This window comes from Mytilus californianus, unplaced genomic scaffold (assembly GCF_021869535.1).
Source record: "Mytilus californianus isolate M0D057914Y unplaced genomic scaffold, xbMytCali1.0.p SCAF_8, whole genome shotgun sequence".
NCBI lineage: Eukaryota > Metazoa > Mollusca > Bivalvia > Mytilida > Mytilidae > Mytilus > Mytilus californianus.
The window spans coordinates 3942136-3962976 of NW_026262734.1; the positions used below are offsets into that span (position 1 = coordinate 3942136).

The 20841-nt window shown below is 34.0% G+C and overlaps 2 protein-coding genes across 5 annotated transcripts in view; one reads left to right on the forward strand and one right to left on the reverse strand.

Annotated features, from left to right (window-relative positions):
• LOC127712256 (protein retinal degeneration B-like) overlaps window positions 1-20841 on the reverse strand; it is an 88615-nt gene that overhangs the window by 31706 nt on the left and 36068 nt on the right. For all 4 annotated transcript variants that reach the window (XM_052218594.1, XM_052218596.1, XM_052218595.1 and 1 more), the window contains 3 exons: window positions 15007-15139; window positions 6794-6997; window positions 1691-1936 (listed from right to left, as the gene is read on the reverse strand). In XM_052218594.1, coding sequence (XP_052074554.1) covers window positions 1691-1936; window positions 6794-6997; window positions 15007-15139 — 583 coding nt within the window. The remainder of the gene's footprint in view (window positions 1-1690; window positions 1937-6793; window positions 6998-15006; window positions 15140-20841) is intronic.
• Window positions 1-20841, forward strand: part of LOC127712273 (WD repeat and SOCS box-containing protein 1-like) — a 141065-nt gene that overhangs the window by 14042 nt on the left and 106182 nt on the right. The window lies entirely within an intron of this gene.

The following is a 20841-nucleotide window of genomic DNA, read 5'->3' on the forward strand; positions in this document are numbered from 1 at the left end:
ATGTGTGTGAGGCATACAAATTATAAGCCTGGTATCTTTGATATGTCACAATTAGGTTTTGTTTCCAGGAGAAAGTCAAAATAACCCATCTTTTCGTAAACCAGGCAACCAGTCAACAGACTAACTGACACTTATTCTTGTCTTTCCTCTGCTTTAAATATTTGTCTTTGATGCTAAGTAACAATCAATCAATCAAATATACATGATATACAACAGATAAAATCTGTATACAGTAGTGTATTACGTCTATCTGTTCAATTATTCATTATAAATGTGTAGGGATTATGTCTTTATATGGAGTTAAATCAACAATCATCTATCAGACAATTATTTGACCTTGACATTACTATATCGTTTTTATGTGGTGTTAAATAAAACAATCAATATATGAAACATCAAGTTGGCCTTGATTGAGGTACTCTGTCCTCTCTGTCCAGAGGTGGCATTAATCAACAATCAATATATGAAACATTAAGTTGACCTTGATTGAGGTACTCTGTCCTTAGGTGGCATTAATCAATAATTAATCAAACAATCAATATATGAAACATTAAGTTGGCCTTGATTAATATTTACACAGAAAACAATTGTATGACCATGATAAAGATACTTTATATGCTACTTCATTTCATTTGTACTGAAATAAATATTTTCTGAACTATCAACAAACAAGAAAGTGGGTTTTGTGTACGTTACAAAATAAAAATACGGAGATATGGTATGATTGCCAATGAGACAACCATCCACCAAAGATCAAATAAAGTGGATGTAAGTAATTATAGGCAAATGTACAGCCTTCAACAATGAGAAAACCCATACAGTACAATATACTATATACAGTATAATCAGCTATAAAAGACCCCGACCTGAAAAATATGAAACAATTCAATTGAGAAAACTAAATGCCTAATTTACAACAAAACAATTCACGAAACCAACAACAACCACTGAACTACAGGGTCTTAACTTGGGACAGGCACATGAAGAATGTGGCAGGGTTAAACTAACATTTACATTATTATAAAACAAATGCACAGAACAGTATTCATTAATTGAACTGACTTATACAAATTCCTTATATTTACCCAACCGAAACCGTCCATGCAGAAACATTATTCAGGAAAATCTCATGTAAGGGAAATCATTAAATGAAATAACCGAATGTAAATAAGTTGATCTATCTTTATGTGTTTTTAAATCAACAATCAACCTATCAAACATTAATTTGAACTTAATATATTTTAAAATTTAAGTTAACAAATATATTGATTGGAAAATTTTAACAAGCTAGGATTAGTAGTTTTATAAACTTTGAAAATTAATGTATAAAGATTTATATTATCAGTATCACATAAGTCAGATTCTTATTGGCTAAATATCTATTGTTTTATGTGTAAATATTACAAATTTGCCAGATGTATTACAACAATCAAAATGTGACACATTTTTACAAATTAATCTACTACACGTATCATAATATAGCTACTCTGTCCTGAGGTGGCATAAAATAATATTCAATATATCTAACAATTAAAAATGTTTTATGATTAATATTAGATGTTTTTTTTTACCTATTAAGTATATAAATAGTTCTATCTATCTTTTACTTTTTTTATTGGTCTTTTTCATTTATAAATCTCTTAATCTTAATGTTTTATGATTAATATCAGATGTTTTTTTTTTTTTTTACCTATTTCATGTATAAATCTCTCTATCTTATTCTGCATGCCCCAATATTTGAATTCCACACGACAGAGTTTATATGCAGTCATGATAGCTTTTCCAGAGGATTGACTTTTTAACCCCTCAGAATGCTCCTTCCACCATGTATCTGTCAATGGCCCCCGTTGAGTTTTTGTAGACTTATATAACTTAGGATCCTCTTCTTTCCTATAGTCCCCACTAGATATAGGGTCTTTCACAATGTCCAGATAATCTGAAATACAATATGGCTATTTTCTATATAGTGCATAAACTCATCATAGATGTATATATTATATCACATGTTATTGAATGATATGAGCATATCAGCCCTAATACAGCTGTATTGACCCTGTAATAGATTCTCGATCAGCTGTATTGGCCCTCGACTCTTCGAGTCTCAGGTCCAATACAGCTAACCTCGAATCTATAACAGGGCCAATACAGAAACAGCCAGTTAATAACACTATATTATTGAATGCTATATTTGAAATGTCTTTGGATTCTTGTGTCCTTTGGTTAATGACTCATTTGTGTAAACCCCACATCTCCCATTATTCACTGTTAATTATAATATATAGTACTTAATTCCTTTCATACATTTTGTTCAAAAATCAAAATACAATATAATACACTTTCTTTGAGAAAGTTCTTTAAACTGCTTTATTTGGGCAAGGAGTTCAAAATATTACATTCAGGAAAAACATACTATTGTCTGATAGTCACTACTGTATATGTTAATAGTCCATATGATAAGTCCATAAGTAGGTCTATCTGATATCTGAGTAAGGGGAGCTAAGTGCAATAGTCAGTATAGCTGTTGTTAACTGTCAATAGTATGTTAATCTGAGGAGGTGGAGTTAAGGGCAATAGTCAGTACAGCTGTCGTTAACAGTCAAAAGTATGTTTATCTGAGGAGGTGGAGTTTAGGGCAATAGTCAGTACAGCTGTTGTTAACAGTCAATAGTATGTTCATCTGAGGAGGTGAAGTTTAGGGCAATAGTCAGTATAGCTGTTGCTAACAGTCAATAGTATGTTAATCTGAGGAGGTGGAGTTTAGGGCAATAGTCAGTATAGCTGTTGCTAACAGTCAATAGTATGTTAATCTGAGGAGGTGGAGTTTAGGGCAATAGTCTGTATAGCTGTTGTTAGTAGTCAATAGTATGTTCATATGAGGAGGTGGAGTTTAGGGCAATAGTCAGTATAGCTGTTGTTAACTGTCAATAGTATGTTCATCTGAGGAGGTGGAGTTTAGGGCAATAGTCTGTACAGCTGTTGTTAACAGTCAATAGTATGTTCATCTGAGATGGAGTTAAGGGCAATAGTCAGTACAGCTGTCGTTAACTGTCAATAGTATGTTCATCTGAGGAGGTGGAGTTTAGGGCAATAGTCAGTACAGTTGTTGCTAACAGTCAATAGTATGTTCATTTGAGGAGGTGGAGTTTAGGGCAATAGTCAGTACAGCTGTTGTTAACTGTCAATAGTATGTTCATCTGAGGAGGTGGAGTTTAGGGCAATAGTCTGTACAGCTGTTGTTAACAGTCAATAGTATGTTCATCTGAGGAGGTGGAGTTTAGGGCAATAGTCAGTACAGCTGTTGTTAACTGTCAATAGTATGTTCATCTGAGGAGGTGGAGTTTAGGGCAATAGTCAGTATAGCTGTTGTTAACAGTCAATAGTATGTTCATCTGAGGAGGTGGAGTTTAGGGCAATAGTCAGAACAGCTATTGCTAACAGTCAATAGTATGTTCATCTGAGGAGGTGGAGTTTAGGTCAATATTCAGAACAGCTGTTGCTAACAGTCAATAGTATGTTCATCTGAGGAGGTGGAGTTTAGGGCAATAGTCAGTACAGCTGTTGTTCACAGCCAATAGATGAATTAAGGGCAATAGTCAGTACAGCTTTTGTTAACAGTCAATAGTATGTTCATCTGAGGAGGTGGAGTTTAGGGCAATAGTCAGTACAGCTGTTGTTAACAGTCAAAAGTATGTTCATCTGAGGAGGTGGAGTTTAGGGCAATAGTCTGTATAGCTGTTGTTAACAGTCAACAGTATGTTCATCTGAGGAGTTGGAGTTTAGGGCAATAGTCAGTATAGCTGTTGTTAACAGTCAACAGTATGTTCATCTGAGGAGGTGGAGTTCAGGGCAATAGTCTGTACAGCTGTTGTTAACAGTCAATAGTATGTTAATCTGAGGAAGTGCAGTTTAGGGCAATAGTCTGTATAGCTGTTGTTAACAGTCAATAGTATGTTCATCTGAGGAGGTGGAGTTTAGGGCAATAGTCTGTACAGCTGTTGTTAACAGTCAATAGTATGTTCATCTGAGGAGGTGGAGTTTAGGGCAATAGTCAGTACAGCTGTTGTTAACAGTCAATAGTATGTTCATCTGAGGAGGTGGAGTTTAGGGCAATAGTCAGTACAGCTGTTGTTAACAGTCAAAAGTATGTTCATCTGAGGAGGTGGAGTTTAGGGCAATAGTCTGTATAGCTGTTGTTAACAGTCAACAGTATGTTCATCTGAGGAGTTGGAGTTTAGGGCAATAGTCAGTATAGCTGTTGTTAACAGTCAACAGTATGTTCATCTGAGGAGGTGGAGTTCAGGGCAATAGTCTGTACAGCTGTTGTTAACAGTCAATAGTATGTTAATCTGAGGAGGTGCAGTTTAGGGCAATAGTCTGTATAGCTGTTGTTAACAGTCAATAGTATGTTCATCTGAGGAGGTGGAGTTTAGGGCAATAGTCAGTATAGCTGTTGTTAACAGTCAATAGTATGTTCATCTGAGGAGGCGGAGTTTAGGGCAATAGTCAGTACAGCTGTTGCTAACAGTCAATAGTATGTTCATCTGAGGAGGTGGAGTTTAGGGCAATAGTCAGAACAGCTGTTGCTAAGAGTCAATAGTATGTCCATCTGAAGAGGTGGAGTTTAGGGCAATAGTCAGTACAGCTGTTGTTCACAGCCAATAGATGAATTTAGGGCAATAGTCAGTACAGCTGTTGTTTACAGTCAATAGTATGATCATCTGAGGAGGTGGAGTTTAGGGCAATAGTCAGTACAGCTGTTTTTAACAGTCAATAGTATGTTCATCTGAGGAGGTGGAGTTTAGGGCAATAGTCTGTATAGCTGTTGTTAACAGTCAATAGTATGTTCATCTGAGGAGTTGGAGTTTAGGGCAATAGTCAGTATAGCTGTTGTTAACAGTCAACAGTATGTTCATCTGAGGAGGTGGAGTTTAGGGCAATAGTCAGTACAGCTGTTGCTAACAGTCAATAGTATGTTCATCTGAGGAGGTGGAGTTTAGGGCAATAGTCTGTACAGCTGTTGTTAACAGTCAATAGTATGTTCATCTGAGGAGGTGGAGTTTAGGGCAATAGTCAGTACAGCTGTTGTTAACTGTCAATAGTATGTTCATCTGAGGAGGTGGAGTTTAGGGCAATAGTCAGTAAAGCTGTTGTTAAGTCAAAAGTATGTTCATCTGAGGAGGTGGAGTTTAGGGCAATAGTCAGTATAGCTGTTGCTAACAGTCAATAGTATGTTCATCTGAGGAGGTGGAGTTTAGGGCAATAGTCAGTACAGCTGTTGTTAACTGTCAATAGTATGTTCATCTGAGGAGGTGGAGTTTAGGGCAATAGTCAGTAAAGCTGTTGTTAAGTCAATAGTATGTTCATCTAAGGAGGTGGCGTTTAGGGCAATAGTCAGTATAGCTGTTGCTAACAGTCAATAGTATGTTCATCTGAGGAGGTGGAGTTTAGGGCAATAGTCAGTACAGCTGTTGTTCACAGCCAATAGATGAATTTAGGGCAACAGTCAGTACAGCTGTTGTTAACAGTCAATAGTATGTTCATCTGAGGATGTGGAGTTTAGGGCAATAGTCAGTACAGCTGTTGCTAACAGTCAATAGTATGTTCATCTGAGGAGGTGGAGTTTAGGGCAATAGTCAGTACAGCTGTTGTTAACAGTCAATAGTATGTTCATCTGAGGAGGTGGAGTTTAGAGCAATAGTCAGTACAGCTGTTGCTAACAGTCAATAGTATGTTCATCTGAGGAGGTGGAGTTTAGGGCAATAGTCTGTACAGCTGTTGTAACAGTCAATAGTATGTTCATCTGAGGAGGTGGAGTTTAAGGCAATAGTCAGTATAGCTGTTGTTAACAGTCAATAGTATGTTCATCTGAGGAGGTGGAGTTTAGGGCAATAGTCTGTACAGCTGTTGTTAACAGTCAATAGTATGTTCATCTGAGGAGGTGGAGTTTAGGGCAATAGTCAGTACAGCTGTTGTTAACAGTCAATAGTATGTTCATCTGAGGAGGTGGAGTTTAGGGCAATAGTCAGTACTGCTGTTGTTAACAGTTAATAGTATGTTCATCTGAGGAGGTGGAGTTTAGGGCAATAGTCAGTACAGCTGTTGTTAACAGTCAATAGTATGTTCATCTGAGGAGGTGAAGTTTAGGGCAATAGTCAGTACATCTGTTGTTAACAGTCAATAGTATGTTCATCTGAAGAGGTGGAGTTTAGGGCAATAATCAGTATAGCTGTTGTTAACAGTCAATAGTATGTTCATATATGGAGGTGGAGTTTAGCACTATAGTTTGCAGCACAGAAGTGTTTTATGGAAAGAATAATTCAATCAATCTCAAATGCACACAAAAAAAGTTAAACAAAGCTTTTCAAGAATTTAGCAATTTTTCTTCAGTTTCATGTTTAAATTCATATAATTGAAATTTTGAAATTATTTCATATTAGTTTGGTTAGAAATAAATAGTCAGAATAATAATAAGACCATGAGAAATAGTAGCCCAAGTTGAGAAAATAGTGCACGTCCCCTTTTTAAAAATAAATGTACAACTCTTGGTTGAAGACATAATGCAGGGGATGTGCACTATGTTTTCAATGTCAGAAAAAATTTTTGCACAGTCTATGCCAACACAATATCATTCTACTATAATTATACTAGTCATCATTGGAAAAAAATACATGAAGGCCCAGAACCTATTGATAGACTGAACCTACCAATAGAATGAACTAGAATATGGTTACTAATAGACCAAACCCACCAAATAACAAAAAATATGGCCACCAATAGACTAACTAAAACCTACCAATTTGTCTTTGTTTAATTTCAGATTGAGATAATTTAAACACATTTTCTTGTGTCCCTCCATCATTCAAATACTTTGTTTCTATTTCCAAAAGAAATTTCTCCACAAATGGACATCGGTATCGTGTCTTGGTGTAAGGATAGGAATTCCATGCTTCCTCCTCCACTCTCAATGCAGACTTAGGTAATATAGCTCTGAACCAACCTGAAAAATAAATATATAATCATGCTAATACTCTGTAAATTTAAAAATGTTAGTGTTGTTTTTTTGATTTTGAATCGCATTAATTAGAACTTGCATTATGAATACACAATCACAATACCTTTACCTGTGTGTATTATGTAAGAACGGTAATAACTTACATTAATTGTTTATAAAGACAGGGATGGAATCTATGAAGTTAAAAAAATTATTAGAGCTAATTTCCTAATGCTTGTAGATTAGGACTTTGGTTGGCTTGTTTGCTTGGTTTGTATGAAGGTTTGCTCAAGCATTGTAACTAAGATTGACATCTGCAAATGATATGAAATAGGCAGAGTTAAACCTGTATACATTATACTTGTAAACATTACAAGACAATGTTGGCAAGGTTTAACTCCGCCCAATCTATATTGTTTTCAGATGTCTAAATCTTAATAACAATGCTTGAGCAAACGTTTATACAAACAAATCAAGTAAGCCAACCAAAGTCTTAATCTACAAGCATTAGGAAATTAGCTCTAAAGAATTGATGATGCTACTTTTGGTTGTCGATTAACAATTTAAAAAAAGCACATTTTGGAAATTTGAGAAACTTTACAGATCATACTTTTCAGCCTTTGAACAAGTCATTGTTTTGTAGAAAAACTACAGCACAGCCTGCACTATGTTCAGCTTTTGTAAGTCGAATGAAAGCTACAATTCCTCGTAGGCTTATGATGTTCGTTGACATTTGATGTATGATGGCATGTAGATGGAGTACTTTGAGATCAGCTGACTTTGTCAGTAGTAATGGATGACTGTACTTACCACATGTACCATACATATGTTTTTATGGTATTTATAAGACTTAGTTTAAATAGTACAGTAACAGAAATTCAGAAACAATGATGTTAGCCAATGCCCAAATTATAAAACATATAATGTAGCATTAATAAGATTGGTATTTGTTTCACTACTAGTAATTCTATACATTAAACATGGTAGCACAATGCTTGCTTCCAAGGTTTGAATTACTGAGTTATATTCCAAGCGCAGCTAAGCCAAATGCACTGAATTTGATGATTTTTTTTTTATATTTGATGCTTATTTACTAAGAGCATTGCCTGAAGTCAGAAAAATGTGTTGAAGAAGTGTCACATGTCTTCTTAACACCTTCTGATATAACACATTAAAAATCCAGCTAAATGTGTCAGTCTAGTACAAAGCAATATTAATTTTGTTTTCATGAGATGATGGGAATTAATGAACAATTTTAAGGATGTACTGATATATGGTTTAAGGGTGAACATACAAATCTCAATGATTGATCTTGAAGATCCAAGGTCAAGCTAAGGTCAGAGGTAATTTATCATCTTCCATGGTATGTGACACATAGTCTTGAAGTGCTGCACCAATGTGTCAAATATCAAACGACTATTTCAAAAGATGAAAATATTATGTTCCTGACTTGAAAATGTACAAAAAATTAAGTGTTTTGACCTTTGGGTAAAAGGTCAAAGACACAAGAAGGTCATAATGATATGTGACAAATTGAATTATAGTAAATTGGTAATACAATTTTATTCAAGAAAAGAAGAAATACTCCTAAAATATATAATGAACTGGAAATTCAGAAAAAGAATTGAATTATCTAACTTGTGTAAGTACCAAACTTCTGGCTACTAGGTGCATGCTGGATAGTACTCTTGGGACTGATGGTCCACCAGCAGTAAGATGGACACCTTTAATCAGGTAGTCACTTCTACAGGAGGCTGTATGTATAGTGTTGGTAGGGATAAAATAAATATTTCTCTAATACTTTGAGGTATAAGAAGACATTTTTAGATTTACAACAAACAAGAAAGTTCATAGTCAGTGATAGGAATAATTGGGAACAGCATTACCTAAAAGCTACAAATAGCAAGTTTGTACACACTTATAACTGGTTTAACCCCACCAGATGTTGTGCCAGTCAGGTTCTCTAGACCATGTGAATGTATGTCTATTTTTGGGAGGATTTGGGTCTATATGTTTGGTCAAGTCTGTTGTAATGGCTATTTTTAGGAAGATTTGGGTCTAGATGGTTGGTCTAATGGTCTGTTGTACTGGCCAATATTTTTGGGAGGATTTGGGTCTGATGGTTGGTCTGGTCTGTTATACTGGCCAATATCTTTGGGAGGATTTGGGTCTAGGCGGTTGGTCTTATGGTCTGTTGTACTGGCCAATATTTTTGGGAAGATTTGGGTCTAGATGGTTGGTCTAATGGTCTGTTGTACTGGCCAATATTTTTGGGAGGATTTGGGTTCTAGATGGTTGGTCTAATGGTCTGTTGTACTGGCCAATATTTTTGGTATGATTTGGGTCAAGATGGTTGGACTAATCTGTTAAACTAGTCTGTTGTACTGGCCTATATTTTTTGGGTAGATTTTGGTCTAGATGGTTAGTCTGTATATATAAAAAAGAAGATGTGGTATGATTGCCAATGAGACAACTCTCCACAAGAGACCAAATGACACAGAAATTAACAACCATAGGTCACCGTACAGCCTTCAACAATGAGCAAAGCCCATACCGCACAGTCAGCTATAAAAGGCCCTGAAATGATAATGTAAAACAATTCAAACGAGAAAACTAACAGCCTAATTTATGTACAAACAAGAGTGCACACGCTGAAATGTCTCGCCTTCTTTACTAACCATTAATATTATGTTGATAGTCCCAAATGAAAGCTTTACTACAACTATTACATAAACTTAACATGATCCAAGAAAATGAAGTCAAGGTCATATAAACCAAACCAGAAATACATGTACACCTTACAATCATTCAATACACTAAATATAGTTGACCTATTGCTAATTATAGTTTCTAAGAAACAGACTTAACCAAGAAAACTAAACATTGACCAATGAATCGTGAAAATGAGGTCAAGGTCAGATGAACCATGCCAGGCAGACATGAACAGCTTACAATCCTCCCATACAACAAATATAGCTGACCTATTGCTTATAGTTTAAGAAAAACAGACTGAAACACATAAACTTAACACTGAGCAATGAACCGTGAAAATGAGGTCAAGGTCAAATAAAACCTGCAAGACTGACATGTACATCATAGAATATTTCCATACACCAAATATAGTTGACTTATTGCATATAGTATAAGAAAAAAGACAAAAATTCAAAAACTTAACTTTGACAACTGAACCATGAAAATGAGGTCAAAGTCAGATGACACCTGCAAGTTGGACATGTACACCTTACAATCATTCCATACACCAAATATAGTAGACCTATTGCATAAAGTATAAGAAAAACGGACCAAAACACAAAAACTTAACTATAACCACTGAACCATGAAAATGAGGTCAAGGTCAGATGACACCTGCCAGCTAGACCATGAAATGAGGTCGAGGTCAAGTGAAAACTGTCTGACAGGCATGAGGACCTTGCAAGGTACGCACATACCAAATATAGTTATCCTATTACTTATAATAAGAAAGAATTTAACATTTATTTACAAAAAATCTTAACTTTTTTTTCAAGTAGTCACTGAACCATGAAAATGAGGTCAAGGTCATTGAACATGTGACTGACGGAACCTTCGTAACATGAGGCATCCATATACAAGGTATGAAGCATCCAGGTCTTCCACCTTCTAAAATATAAAGCTTTTAAGAAGTTAGCTAACGCCGCCGCCGCCGCCGGATCACTATCCCTATGTCGAGCTTTCTGCGACAAAAGTCACAGCTCGACAAAAATGAAGGAAAAACAAATATGTAACACATAAACATACGACAACCACTGAATTACAGGTTCCTGACTTTGGACAGGCACAAACATACAGAATGTGGCGGGGTTAAACATGTTAGCGGGATCCCAACCCTCCCCCTAACCTGCGACAGTGGTGTAACAGTACAACATAAGAACGAACTATAAAAATCAGTTGAAAGAGGCTTAACTCATCAGATGGATAAAAATAGAAATACGTCTACAATTACAAGTGGACGTGGCCGGGTACTTGTACATCCAAACAACAAAAAGATACTAAGTACAGATCTGAGAGTACTCGCAGTTACTGACAGCTAGTTCAAAGCCACTAACAACTAATGAAAAAAATCATGCATCTAAGACTAAATTATCAATCAGTACACATCCAACATCCAATGGATTTAGTGTAAAGACGTCATTAACAGTCAGAGAAAAACATGACCTTGTGCAATGCCAAGATACAGGTATCGACAGATTGTAGATCCATGAATGTGTATATGTATATAACAATAATATTTAGTTTGCTTTTAATTTACTGATAACAAAATCAACATCAGTACCAATAAAAACAATATTTAATGATCTAATTACAGTGTTGAATTGGTAACCTTTTAGAATAAGTTTATTTAAAGGATTGATAAGTTTACCAGGATCGTTTCTAAATTTCCGGGCACGGTAAACAATATTGCCGTAAAAATGAGGATGTGCAATCCCGTTTGAAATAAGTTATCTACAGGTACAACCAAACTTCAAAACCAAATCTTTATATCTGTGGAAGAATTTAGTAAAGGTTTTAAGTAATTTGTGGTAACGAAATCCCTGGCTTAATAATTTACCAGTAATACATAGATTACGTTCGTTAAAATCAAAAATGCCACAACAGACACGGGCATAGCGAACGAGTTGTGAAATATAAACTGGTCTGTTATACTGGCTAATATCTTTGGGAAGATTTGGGTCTAGATGGTTTGTCTAATCATTTGCTAATGGTCTCTTTTACTGGCCAATATTTTTGGGAGGATTTGGGTTCTAGATGGTTGGTCTTATGGTTTGTTGTACTGGCCAATATTTTTGGAATGATTTGGGTCTAGATGGTTGGAATAGTTTGTTGTACTGGCCAATATTTTTGGGAGGATTTGGGTCTAGGTAATTGGACTAGTCTGTTGTACTGGCCAATATTTTTGGGAGGATTTGGGTCTAGGTGGTTGGTCTTATGGTCTGTTGTACTGGCCATAACATTTTGCGATTCCTGCTTTCTTTTTTTATTTAAATATTAGCAAATAACCTCAAATATAAATCATTCTAATATTGCCCTGAAGAATTTTGACCTTAAATCTTTTATGTAAATTAATAACAAAAAATATTGACTTTAGAGTCATCTGTCAACAAAACTAATCAAAAGGCCAATATATATGTATATAGATTAATATCCACAGGTTACTTTCATGCATAAACACTGTATCCATTTAATCTCTTCAAATCGAGATTGATTAGAGTTGTGTCTTTACGATGGCCAATCAATAGGATAAAGAGATTTAATATGTCATTAATGTACAAGATATGCAAGCAATAAATTAAACATGTACCGATTAACTCTGTCATATTTCAATTTTCTATTTAGAGCCTTTGACAATACAATCAATACAACCAGTCTCTGATAAAAAAAAAATCCTCATTATTTTAGATAGCAGAAAAACGGTTTTGCGTAAGCTAAAGCTGAGTGAAATCTACGTTAAAAGAACAACCATAAGATTTAGTGTTGGTAATTGTCTGTTGTCAGATTTTACATTCATTTTTCACAAATCTCATTTTTTCCTTGTCCCTTGAGAAACTGATTTAGTCAGTAAGAAAGTCAAATTATGATACAATATATATCAAAGGTATTATTATTCAGCTTCTCTTAGAATTAATTGCAATGATAGTATGCAAAGCTCTAGTTATTGAGGGAATTTGGAATTTTGGAAATTTTCACCTTAAGAGTCATAATTTTTAAATTCTTCTAGCAACATAGGTTATAAGCAGATGACTTTCTTTTGCTGTTAAAATAATCAAATAAATTCTTGCACTGGTTACTTTGTTTGCCAAAGCGTTGTGCCATATGAATGCATAGAAACATTGGGCAAATATAAAGGAGACAGTAACCCAACAGCAATCCATAATTGACGATTTCATTTCAGTGAATGAATGACTACAACTAGCATCATTTCATATTTATTTAAGGTTTGTGTTACGACTAAGTTTTAAGCAATAAAAAAGTGATATAGCACATTTCACATGAAGCATTAAGAATTGTGTAGCCGAAACATGTGCTATATCAGTGAAGTTTTCATACTTACAGTTGAAATCACTAAATATAGAATAAATATTCAATGGTGGAATGTCCTTTGAATAGTCAATATTGAAATTCTGTGACAATCATGACAATGTCATGTGTTGTATGATTTAGATAATTATTTTAAAAGGACAGTTTTCTATGACAAAATGTGCATGACCCATTTCAACGTTATGTAGTACACATGTGGATGATGAGAACAGATGAGATGGTCAAGAAGAACATAGTTTGAATTCCCAAAATATATATATATAGATTCTACCACTGCATCGAGTGTGATACGATATTTATCCACTCGAGACAGTTAAATTTTCAAATTTAACTGTCGAGAGTGGATAAATATCGTATTACACGAGATTTGGTGGTGGAATCTGTTTCTCTAATGATTTTCAAACAATACGCAGGCAAATTTATTCATTCTTTTCGAATGATCTGCAAAAAGATGTGCTCTTTCTATGTGACGTCATCAGGCATGGTCGCCTTTTTTCATGCCGTCACAATAGGAAATTCAGAGGAAAGCAAGAAAATTCGACGTCATAATCGGATTTTAACCAATGAAGAACTGAGATCAAACGAACCACACGTTGATTAAATTTTTTTTATACAATGGGTGCAGAAAGGGATAAATTGACGAAGAATTAGAGAAATATATATATACCACTGTAGTCCAAAAATTGTCATGAACATCTTCAGTTAATGAACAATATAGAGCAAAATATCTAATGGTGCCCATATAAGGAGTATGACACTTTCTGCAAATTGATACATCAGTTTGAGGTATGCTTGTTACCAGTTTTGCAAGAAAAATGCATTAGAAAGCTCGAAAGTCGTTTTCCCTGCTATCCATCTAATGAAAATGGACAGACAGACAGACAGACAGAAGGATGAGGTGATTACAATATAGCCTCACATTGAGAATAGAGGCAGGACTATATAGTAAACTTTTCAGAACCAAATAATTTTCTTTGTATGGGATAGAGTCTATGGCATAATGACTGCCAGGATTGCTGGAATATCTACTGAAACAAATATTAATTCCTGGTTTATGCATAAATGCTTTGATGAAAGAATGGAAGAAAATACAAAGAAAAACCAAAAAGCAATAAAAATATGCAGACAATCATGAAGTTTTTATTTCCAGAATATTGTTGAAACATTTGTCACTAGGCATTTACAAACTAATGTTCAATATAGTCCATATCATCCTTAGTTTGAATAGATGACTTTAGAGTCGGTGCAATTTCCCAGAAATTCCTGTGAATTTCCAATGTCACAATGCTTGTGTTATTACATCACAGTGAGAACCGATTGTTTGATGAAGTCGTGTACGCAGATTGACATAGGGTCAATCAGTGTGATTCATTCATAAAGAACAACTCGAGATTGGTGTATGATCAAGATTATTTAAATGGATACCTTTAATTCAGAATTTGAGCACTTAAATACCTTTATGTTGGTCTAATCATAATATTTAGTACATACATCTTTCTATTCATTATCTATTTTAGAGAATTGATCAAGTGTAATCCTTTTTATGACAATATATATGTCTGTTCTTTTTTTAAAAGTATAATCTATGTTCTTCATAGCAGGTTAATTATATGATTCTTCAAGATATGTGTACTATCCGATTCTGCCATGACTATACATATAAATATCCGTCTAAGGTTCATTCTTACCTGGTAAATGTGATCCTATGTGATAGATTTTATATGTGTACTGTCCGTTCCCACCAGGACCATCTGTGTAAGGCTCATTCTTACCTGGTAAATGTGATCCTATGTGATAGATTTCATATGTGTACTGTCCGTTCCCGCCAGGTCCATCTGTGTACGGTTCGTTCTTACCTGGTAAATGTGATCCTATGTGATATATTTTAAATGTGTACTGTCCATTCCCACCAGGTCCATCTGTGTACGGTTCGTTCTTACCTGGTAAATGTGATCCTATGTGATAGATTTTATATGTGTACTGTCCATTCCCACCAGGTCCATCTGTGTATGGTTCGTTCACGATAATTTCTACACCGCTACCTTCACCAGAGCTTTCATCTCGACTCTTTTTCTGAAAACAAAATTATCATGAACAAGACTATAATATTGACTGCAAATGTTTTAATAGATTACACTTCTCATTCTGTATGGGGCTAACAATCAACATGTTGAATGTGTATAAATGAATAGCTACTTTATTTTTTTTTACATTCAAGATAATAAAACTGTAATGTTATGCTAATGTGGTTCACATTTTGTCAAGTTGGTGCCATTAATAGTATGGCTGACTATATGGTATGGGTTTTGCTCATTTTTGATGTCATAATGGTGACCTATAATTGTTTAAATCCATGTTATTTCAACTTTTTTTTTTTAAAGTTGTCTCATTGGCTACTATATCACATCTCATATCTTATATAAAGTATATACCGAAATTTGTATGGCGCAGACATATAGAGATATATTCTAAAGTGATAGCTCACAAAGTAAAAGTCATCCTACTGAGATGTGGCCTTGGAACTTGAGTGGTCTAAGTAGTTCATCTACTGTATCACTAGCCTATCAACATTGAGGTTGAGCGTCAGAACCCAGCTGCACATTGGCATTTTTACTCTCATGTGAATTAAATCATTTGTCACTGCCTTGCTGACTATTGTATTACCTTAGCTGTATTAACAAAAACCTTTCAAATTTTGGGTCCTCAATGCTCTTCAAGTTCATACTTTATTTGGCCTTTTTTACTTTTCAATTTGAGCATCACCTATGAGACTGTTGTTGACAAAACTTGTGCATCTGACATACACAATTTTTAATCCTAGTATCTTAGTATAATGAGTTTATTGTACAAAAGAGCCCACAAATTGGTGAGGTTTATGTTTGATTTTCCAATCTATTTATATTTATCCTCCTACGAAGTTGTTATATGTCTCCTTGTCCATGTCTTTTAACTATTTTTTGTCATTGGGTTGCTGTCTGAGCGACGTCCTTGATGTCATAGTATACACTACATCTGTCTGACCGACGTCCTTCATGTCGTAGTATACACTACATCTGTCTGACTGACGTCCTTCATGTCATAGTATACACTACATCTGTCTGACCGACGTCCTTCATGTCATAGTTTACACTAGGTACATCTGTCTGACCGACGTCCTTGTTGTCATAGTATACACTACATCTTCTTTATTAGCATATCATATTTTCTTTATTTTCAATCAGATTTTTCCAAATGGATATTTTTAATTGATTGATTGTTGTTTGCTAAATGTCCAGTGGCAAACATTTCATGCTTGTTCCAGACGATGGATATTTTTAAACTAAGAACCTGTAGAAATGTCAACATCACCTCCAATCAGATACATCAAGCCTACTGATCTTTAATACAAAGTAATCATATTTCTAAGACTTTGTCAGCGATGATTGAACTGATTCTCGTTAAGCATGTTAAATCAGCTTATACCATGTATACAGTTACAAATGTTACGTGGGAGTCTTGGTAGCTACAAACCCTGAATATTGAAGTTTTACATGTAGTCACTACCTATATATAACATATCATTTTACCTCAGTATGTTTTTTTATAATTAAATTTATATTTGTGCTATTTCATTCTATAATCCTATCACAGACTATTTTCAAACACTATTAAAGTTTCCATATTTTCCAAACTTTTTCATACATCTTTTTCATTGCACAAAAATGACATCATTGACTGTTCATGTTACTTTGACTTTTTCGTTACTTTGACTTTTTTGTTACTTTGACTTTTTGGCATGGTAAGGTAAAATACTGAACATGCTTATATAATTAATATCATTTTAAGTCTGTTTTCAAAGTAATATATTACTTAACAAAAGCAATGTTTAAAAGAAGGGGGAAAATCTTCATGAAAAATTACATTTGTTATACAACTCAAACATAACTAATGTATAATTTGGGTCCGTTTTCATTGTCCTCATACACAGCTACTTTTGCATAGGTACTATTTCTGTACCAAAATTCTATAGTACAGGAAATCTACTTTAACTATTCAGTACTATTTTGTTACTTTAAAATTATTGTAATATTTAGGTACCTGTATTTTACAGTACTTGATTTGTACTTGAAATTTAAGTACTACAAAATTTTGGTTACACCATTACATTTTCAGCATTTTGAAAGTTTGTCTATTTTAAATCTCTTAAAGTTATGATTTTCAAACATGGAATATTGTTAGCACTGTTGGTATTACTTCTGTACCAAAAATTTCAAGTACAAATCAAGTACTGTAAAATATAGGTTCCTAAATATTACAAGAATTTTAAAGTAAAGAAATAGTACTTAATATTAAAAGCAAATTTCCAGTACTACAGATTTTCAGTACAGAAATAGTACCTATGCAAAAGTAGCAGTGTATGTGAATACTTTGGACAAGGATTTGGAGTATGGCAATATAATTTTAATTACAGGCAATCATATGCATGGGAAATTTAAACAAAAGGATCCCTGCTTGATGACTTTTAATTACATACTTACAAATAAGGCGCGCCAAAAAATGCCTTTTTTATGCATTAAATGTGCATGTATATCATGTATATGTGACTATTTTTTTCCATGTGATGTATTTAAATTTCTTTGGAAGTTGAGTTTTTTTAGTATAATTAAACACTTTATTACTGGTTATGATGACACTAGCAAATTGTTTGTCCCTTCCTAACAAACTAGTTATTACATGTACCCTCATAACCTGTCAATGTATAGCTAGCTATTACATGTACCCTCATAACCTGTCAATTTATAGCTAGCTATTACATGTACCCTCATAACCTGTCAATTTATAGCTAGCTATTACATGTACCCTCATAACCTGTCAATGTATAGCTAGCTATTACATGTACCCTCATAACCTGTCAATGTATAGCTAGCTATATATATTACATGTACACTCATAACCTGTCAATTTATAGCTAGCTATTACATGTACCCTCATAACCTGTCAATTTATAGCTAGCTATTACATGTACCCTCATAACCTGTCAATTTATAGCTAGCTATTACATGTACCCACATAACCTGTCAATTTATAGCTAGCTATTACATGTACCCTCTTAACCTGTCAATTTATAGCTAGCTATTACATGTACCCTCATAACCTGTCAATGTACCCTCATAACCTGTCAATTTATAGCTAGCTATTACATGTACCCTCATAACCTGTCAATTTATAGCTAGCTATTACATGTACCCTCATAACCTGTCAATGTACCCTCATAACCTGTCAATGTATAGCTAGCTATTACATGTACCCTCATAACCTGTCAATGTATAGCTAGCTATTACATGTACCCTCATAACCTGTCAATGTATAGCTAGCTATTACATGTACCCTCATAACCTGTCAATATATAGCTAGCTATTACATGTACCCTCATAACCTGTCAATGTATAGCTAGCTATTACATGTACCCTCATAACCTATCAATGTATAGCTAGCTATTACATGTACCCTCATAACCTGTCAATTTATAGCTATATAGTGTACATGTACCCTCATAACCTGTCAATTTATAGCTATATAGTGTACATGTACCCTCATAACCTGTCAATGTATAGCTAGCTATTACATGTACCCTCATAACCTGTCAATTTATAGCTATATAGTGTACATGTACCCTCATAACCTGTCAATTTATAGCTATATAGTGTACATGTACCCTCATAACCTGTCAATGTATAGCTAGCTATTACATGTACCCTCATAACCTGTCAATTTATAGCTATATAGTGTACATGTACCCTCATAACCTGTCAATTTATATCTAGCTATTACATGTACCCTCATAACCTGTCAATGTACCCTCATAACCTGTCAATTTATAGCTATATAGTGTACATGTATACAGGAGTACTTACTTTATATACCTTACCTATCATCATGATCATTTAGGAGTTCTACAAGAATTTACCATACCAGTCCAAAAACCATAAAAGACCCAGGGACAACAAATTGTGAAACAATTCATTAAATAACATGTTGACACAGAGACATGTCTTGCATGTCGGCAGAAAATTTAAAAATGACAATCTGCTGGACAGCAACATCTCTAATTAACTCAAAGTCACTGGACAATGACCTAGGGGGCAGGGCCTCAAAATAGTAGTCAAACTGATATGTACTAATAGTTATGCAACTTTAAAAAAAATATCATTGATCTATCACAAATAGTTCCTATCAAACTAACTTAAGCAGAAAACTTAACAAAATTGCTAATTAACTCGAAGTCACTGGACTATGACCTAGGGGCAGGGCCTCAAAATAGTCGTCAAACTGATACGCATTGATAGTAATGCAATTTTGTACAAAATATAATTGATCTATCACAATAAGTTCCTATCAAACTAACTTAAGCAACACCTATGTCTCGCTTTCCATTGCAGGCGAGAAAAGAACCCAACAGTCTGATTTATACTACATGTACAATGACAATAAAGCAACATGAGGTTTTGCCAGGAAACTTAAGGTTTCTATTACATTAATTAGTGCCATAACTCCAGAACTTAAAAAAAGATAAAATGGTCTTATGAAACTTGAATTCAATTTAGTCATCAGTAATTACAATACATGTTGATGAACATTTGAAAATCATTCGTTGATATTTCTTAAGTTATTACACAGAAAGGACATAAAATGCCATTTTCTAATCAATCTGTGACCATAACTCATTAACAGTAAAAAAAGAAAATTGTCAAAATTGATTATTTCATCCATTTTGTCATCAGTGGCAAAATATTAGAATATGAAAAGCGCTGGTTAAACATTTCATAATTATTGCCAGGAAATGACATACAACTATAGCTAACAGTGCCATTTTCTAATCAATCAAGGACCATAACACCTAAATGTCATAAGAGAAAATCTTCCATATTGAATATGAACTCACACAATTTTGTCATCAGTAACAAAATATCAAAATTTGAAAAGCATGGGTTGAACAGTTTATAAGTTATTGCATGGAAACAACTAGAGCCATTTTAACTATGCCTACCTGCTGTTCATCATGTTCAACCTAAAATCAATAACTGTTTTTCCATTGGAAAACCTGGTTAATAACAAATTATGGCAGACAACTACCAAAGACATCCACTAGATTATAGTTTCCTTGCTTATCTATAGAAAGAAAACTTGAAGATCTAAACAATATACATCTTTTGATATTTCTGTAACAAATTGTTAATGCCATTTCCTATTACATTTGTAGTTGTAAAATGCATATGTGGGTGAAGACATCAAGCATCTTAATATTGGAATAAAATTTTATAAAATGTCATGGATTTGTCTGCATTTTATCGATTGAAATGTTATTTCTTTTATATACATATTAATTAGTGCAGAGTTTCAATTAAGTGATTTCTTGGGCCATTAAACTTTAGTTTAACCAGTTTTTTTTTTTATGTATTTTTCTTGTCCCTGATTCTCAGACTCCCTTAAGGTCAAATTTACCTAGGGTGATAATTTCGCAATTTTATCTTATCGTTTAAAATTATGAAATTAGATGATTAATAACTAATTTCACATTTTACTGTCACGACTGTACATCTTGCAATCTTTTAAAATTACACATTAACTGTTAGTTAATTATGTTAATGGGATTGTTAATTTATGTTTAACACTTATGAACTAAGAACAAATAATAAAGCCTTTATAATAATAGTGTTTAGTTCTTCATTTTGGTCTATATTAACAAGCAGGAAGTTTATGAAAGAAATATTATTTTTTGAATGACATAGGATAAC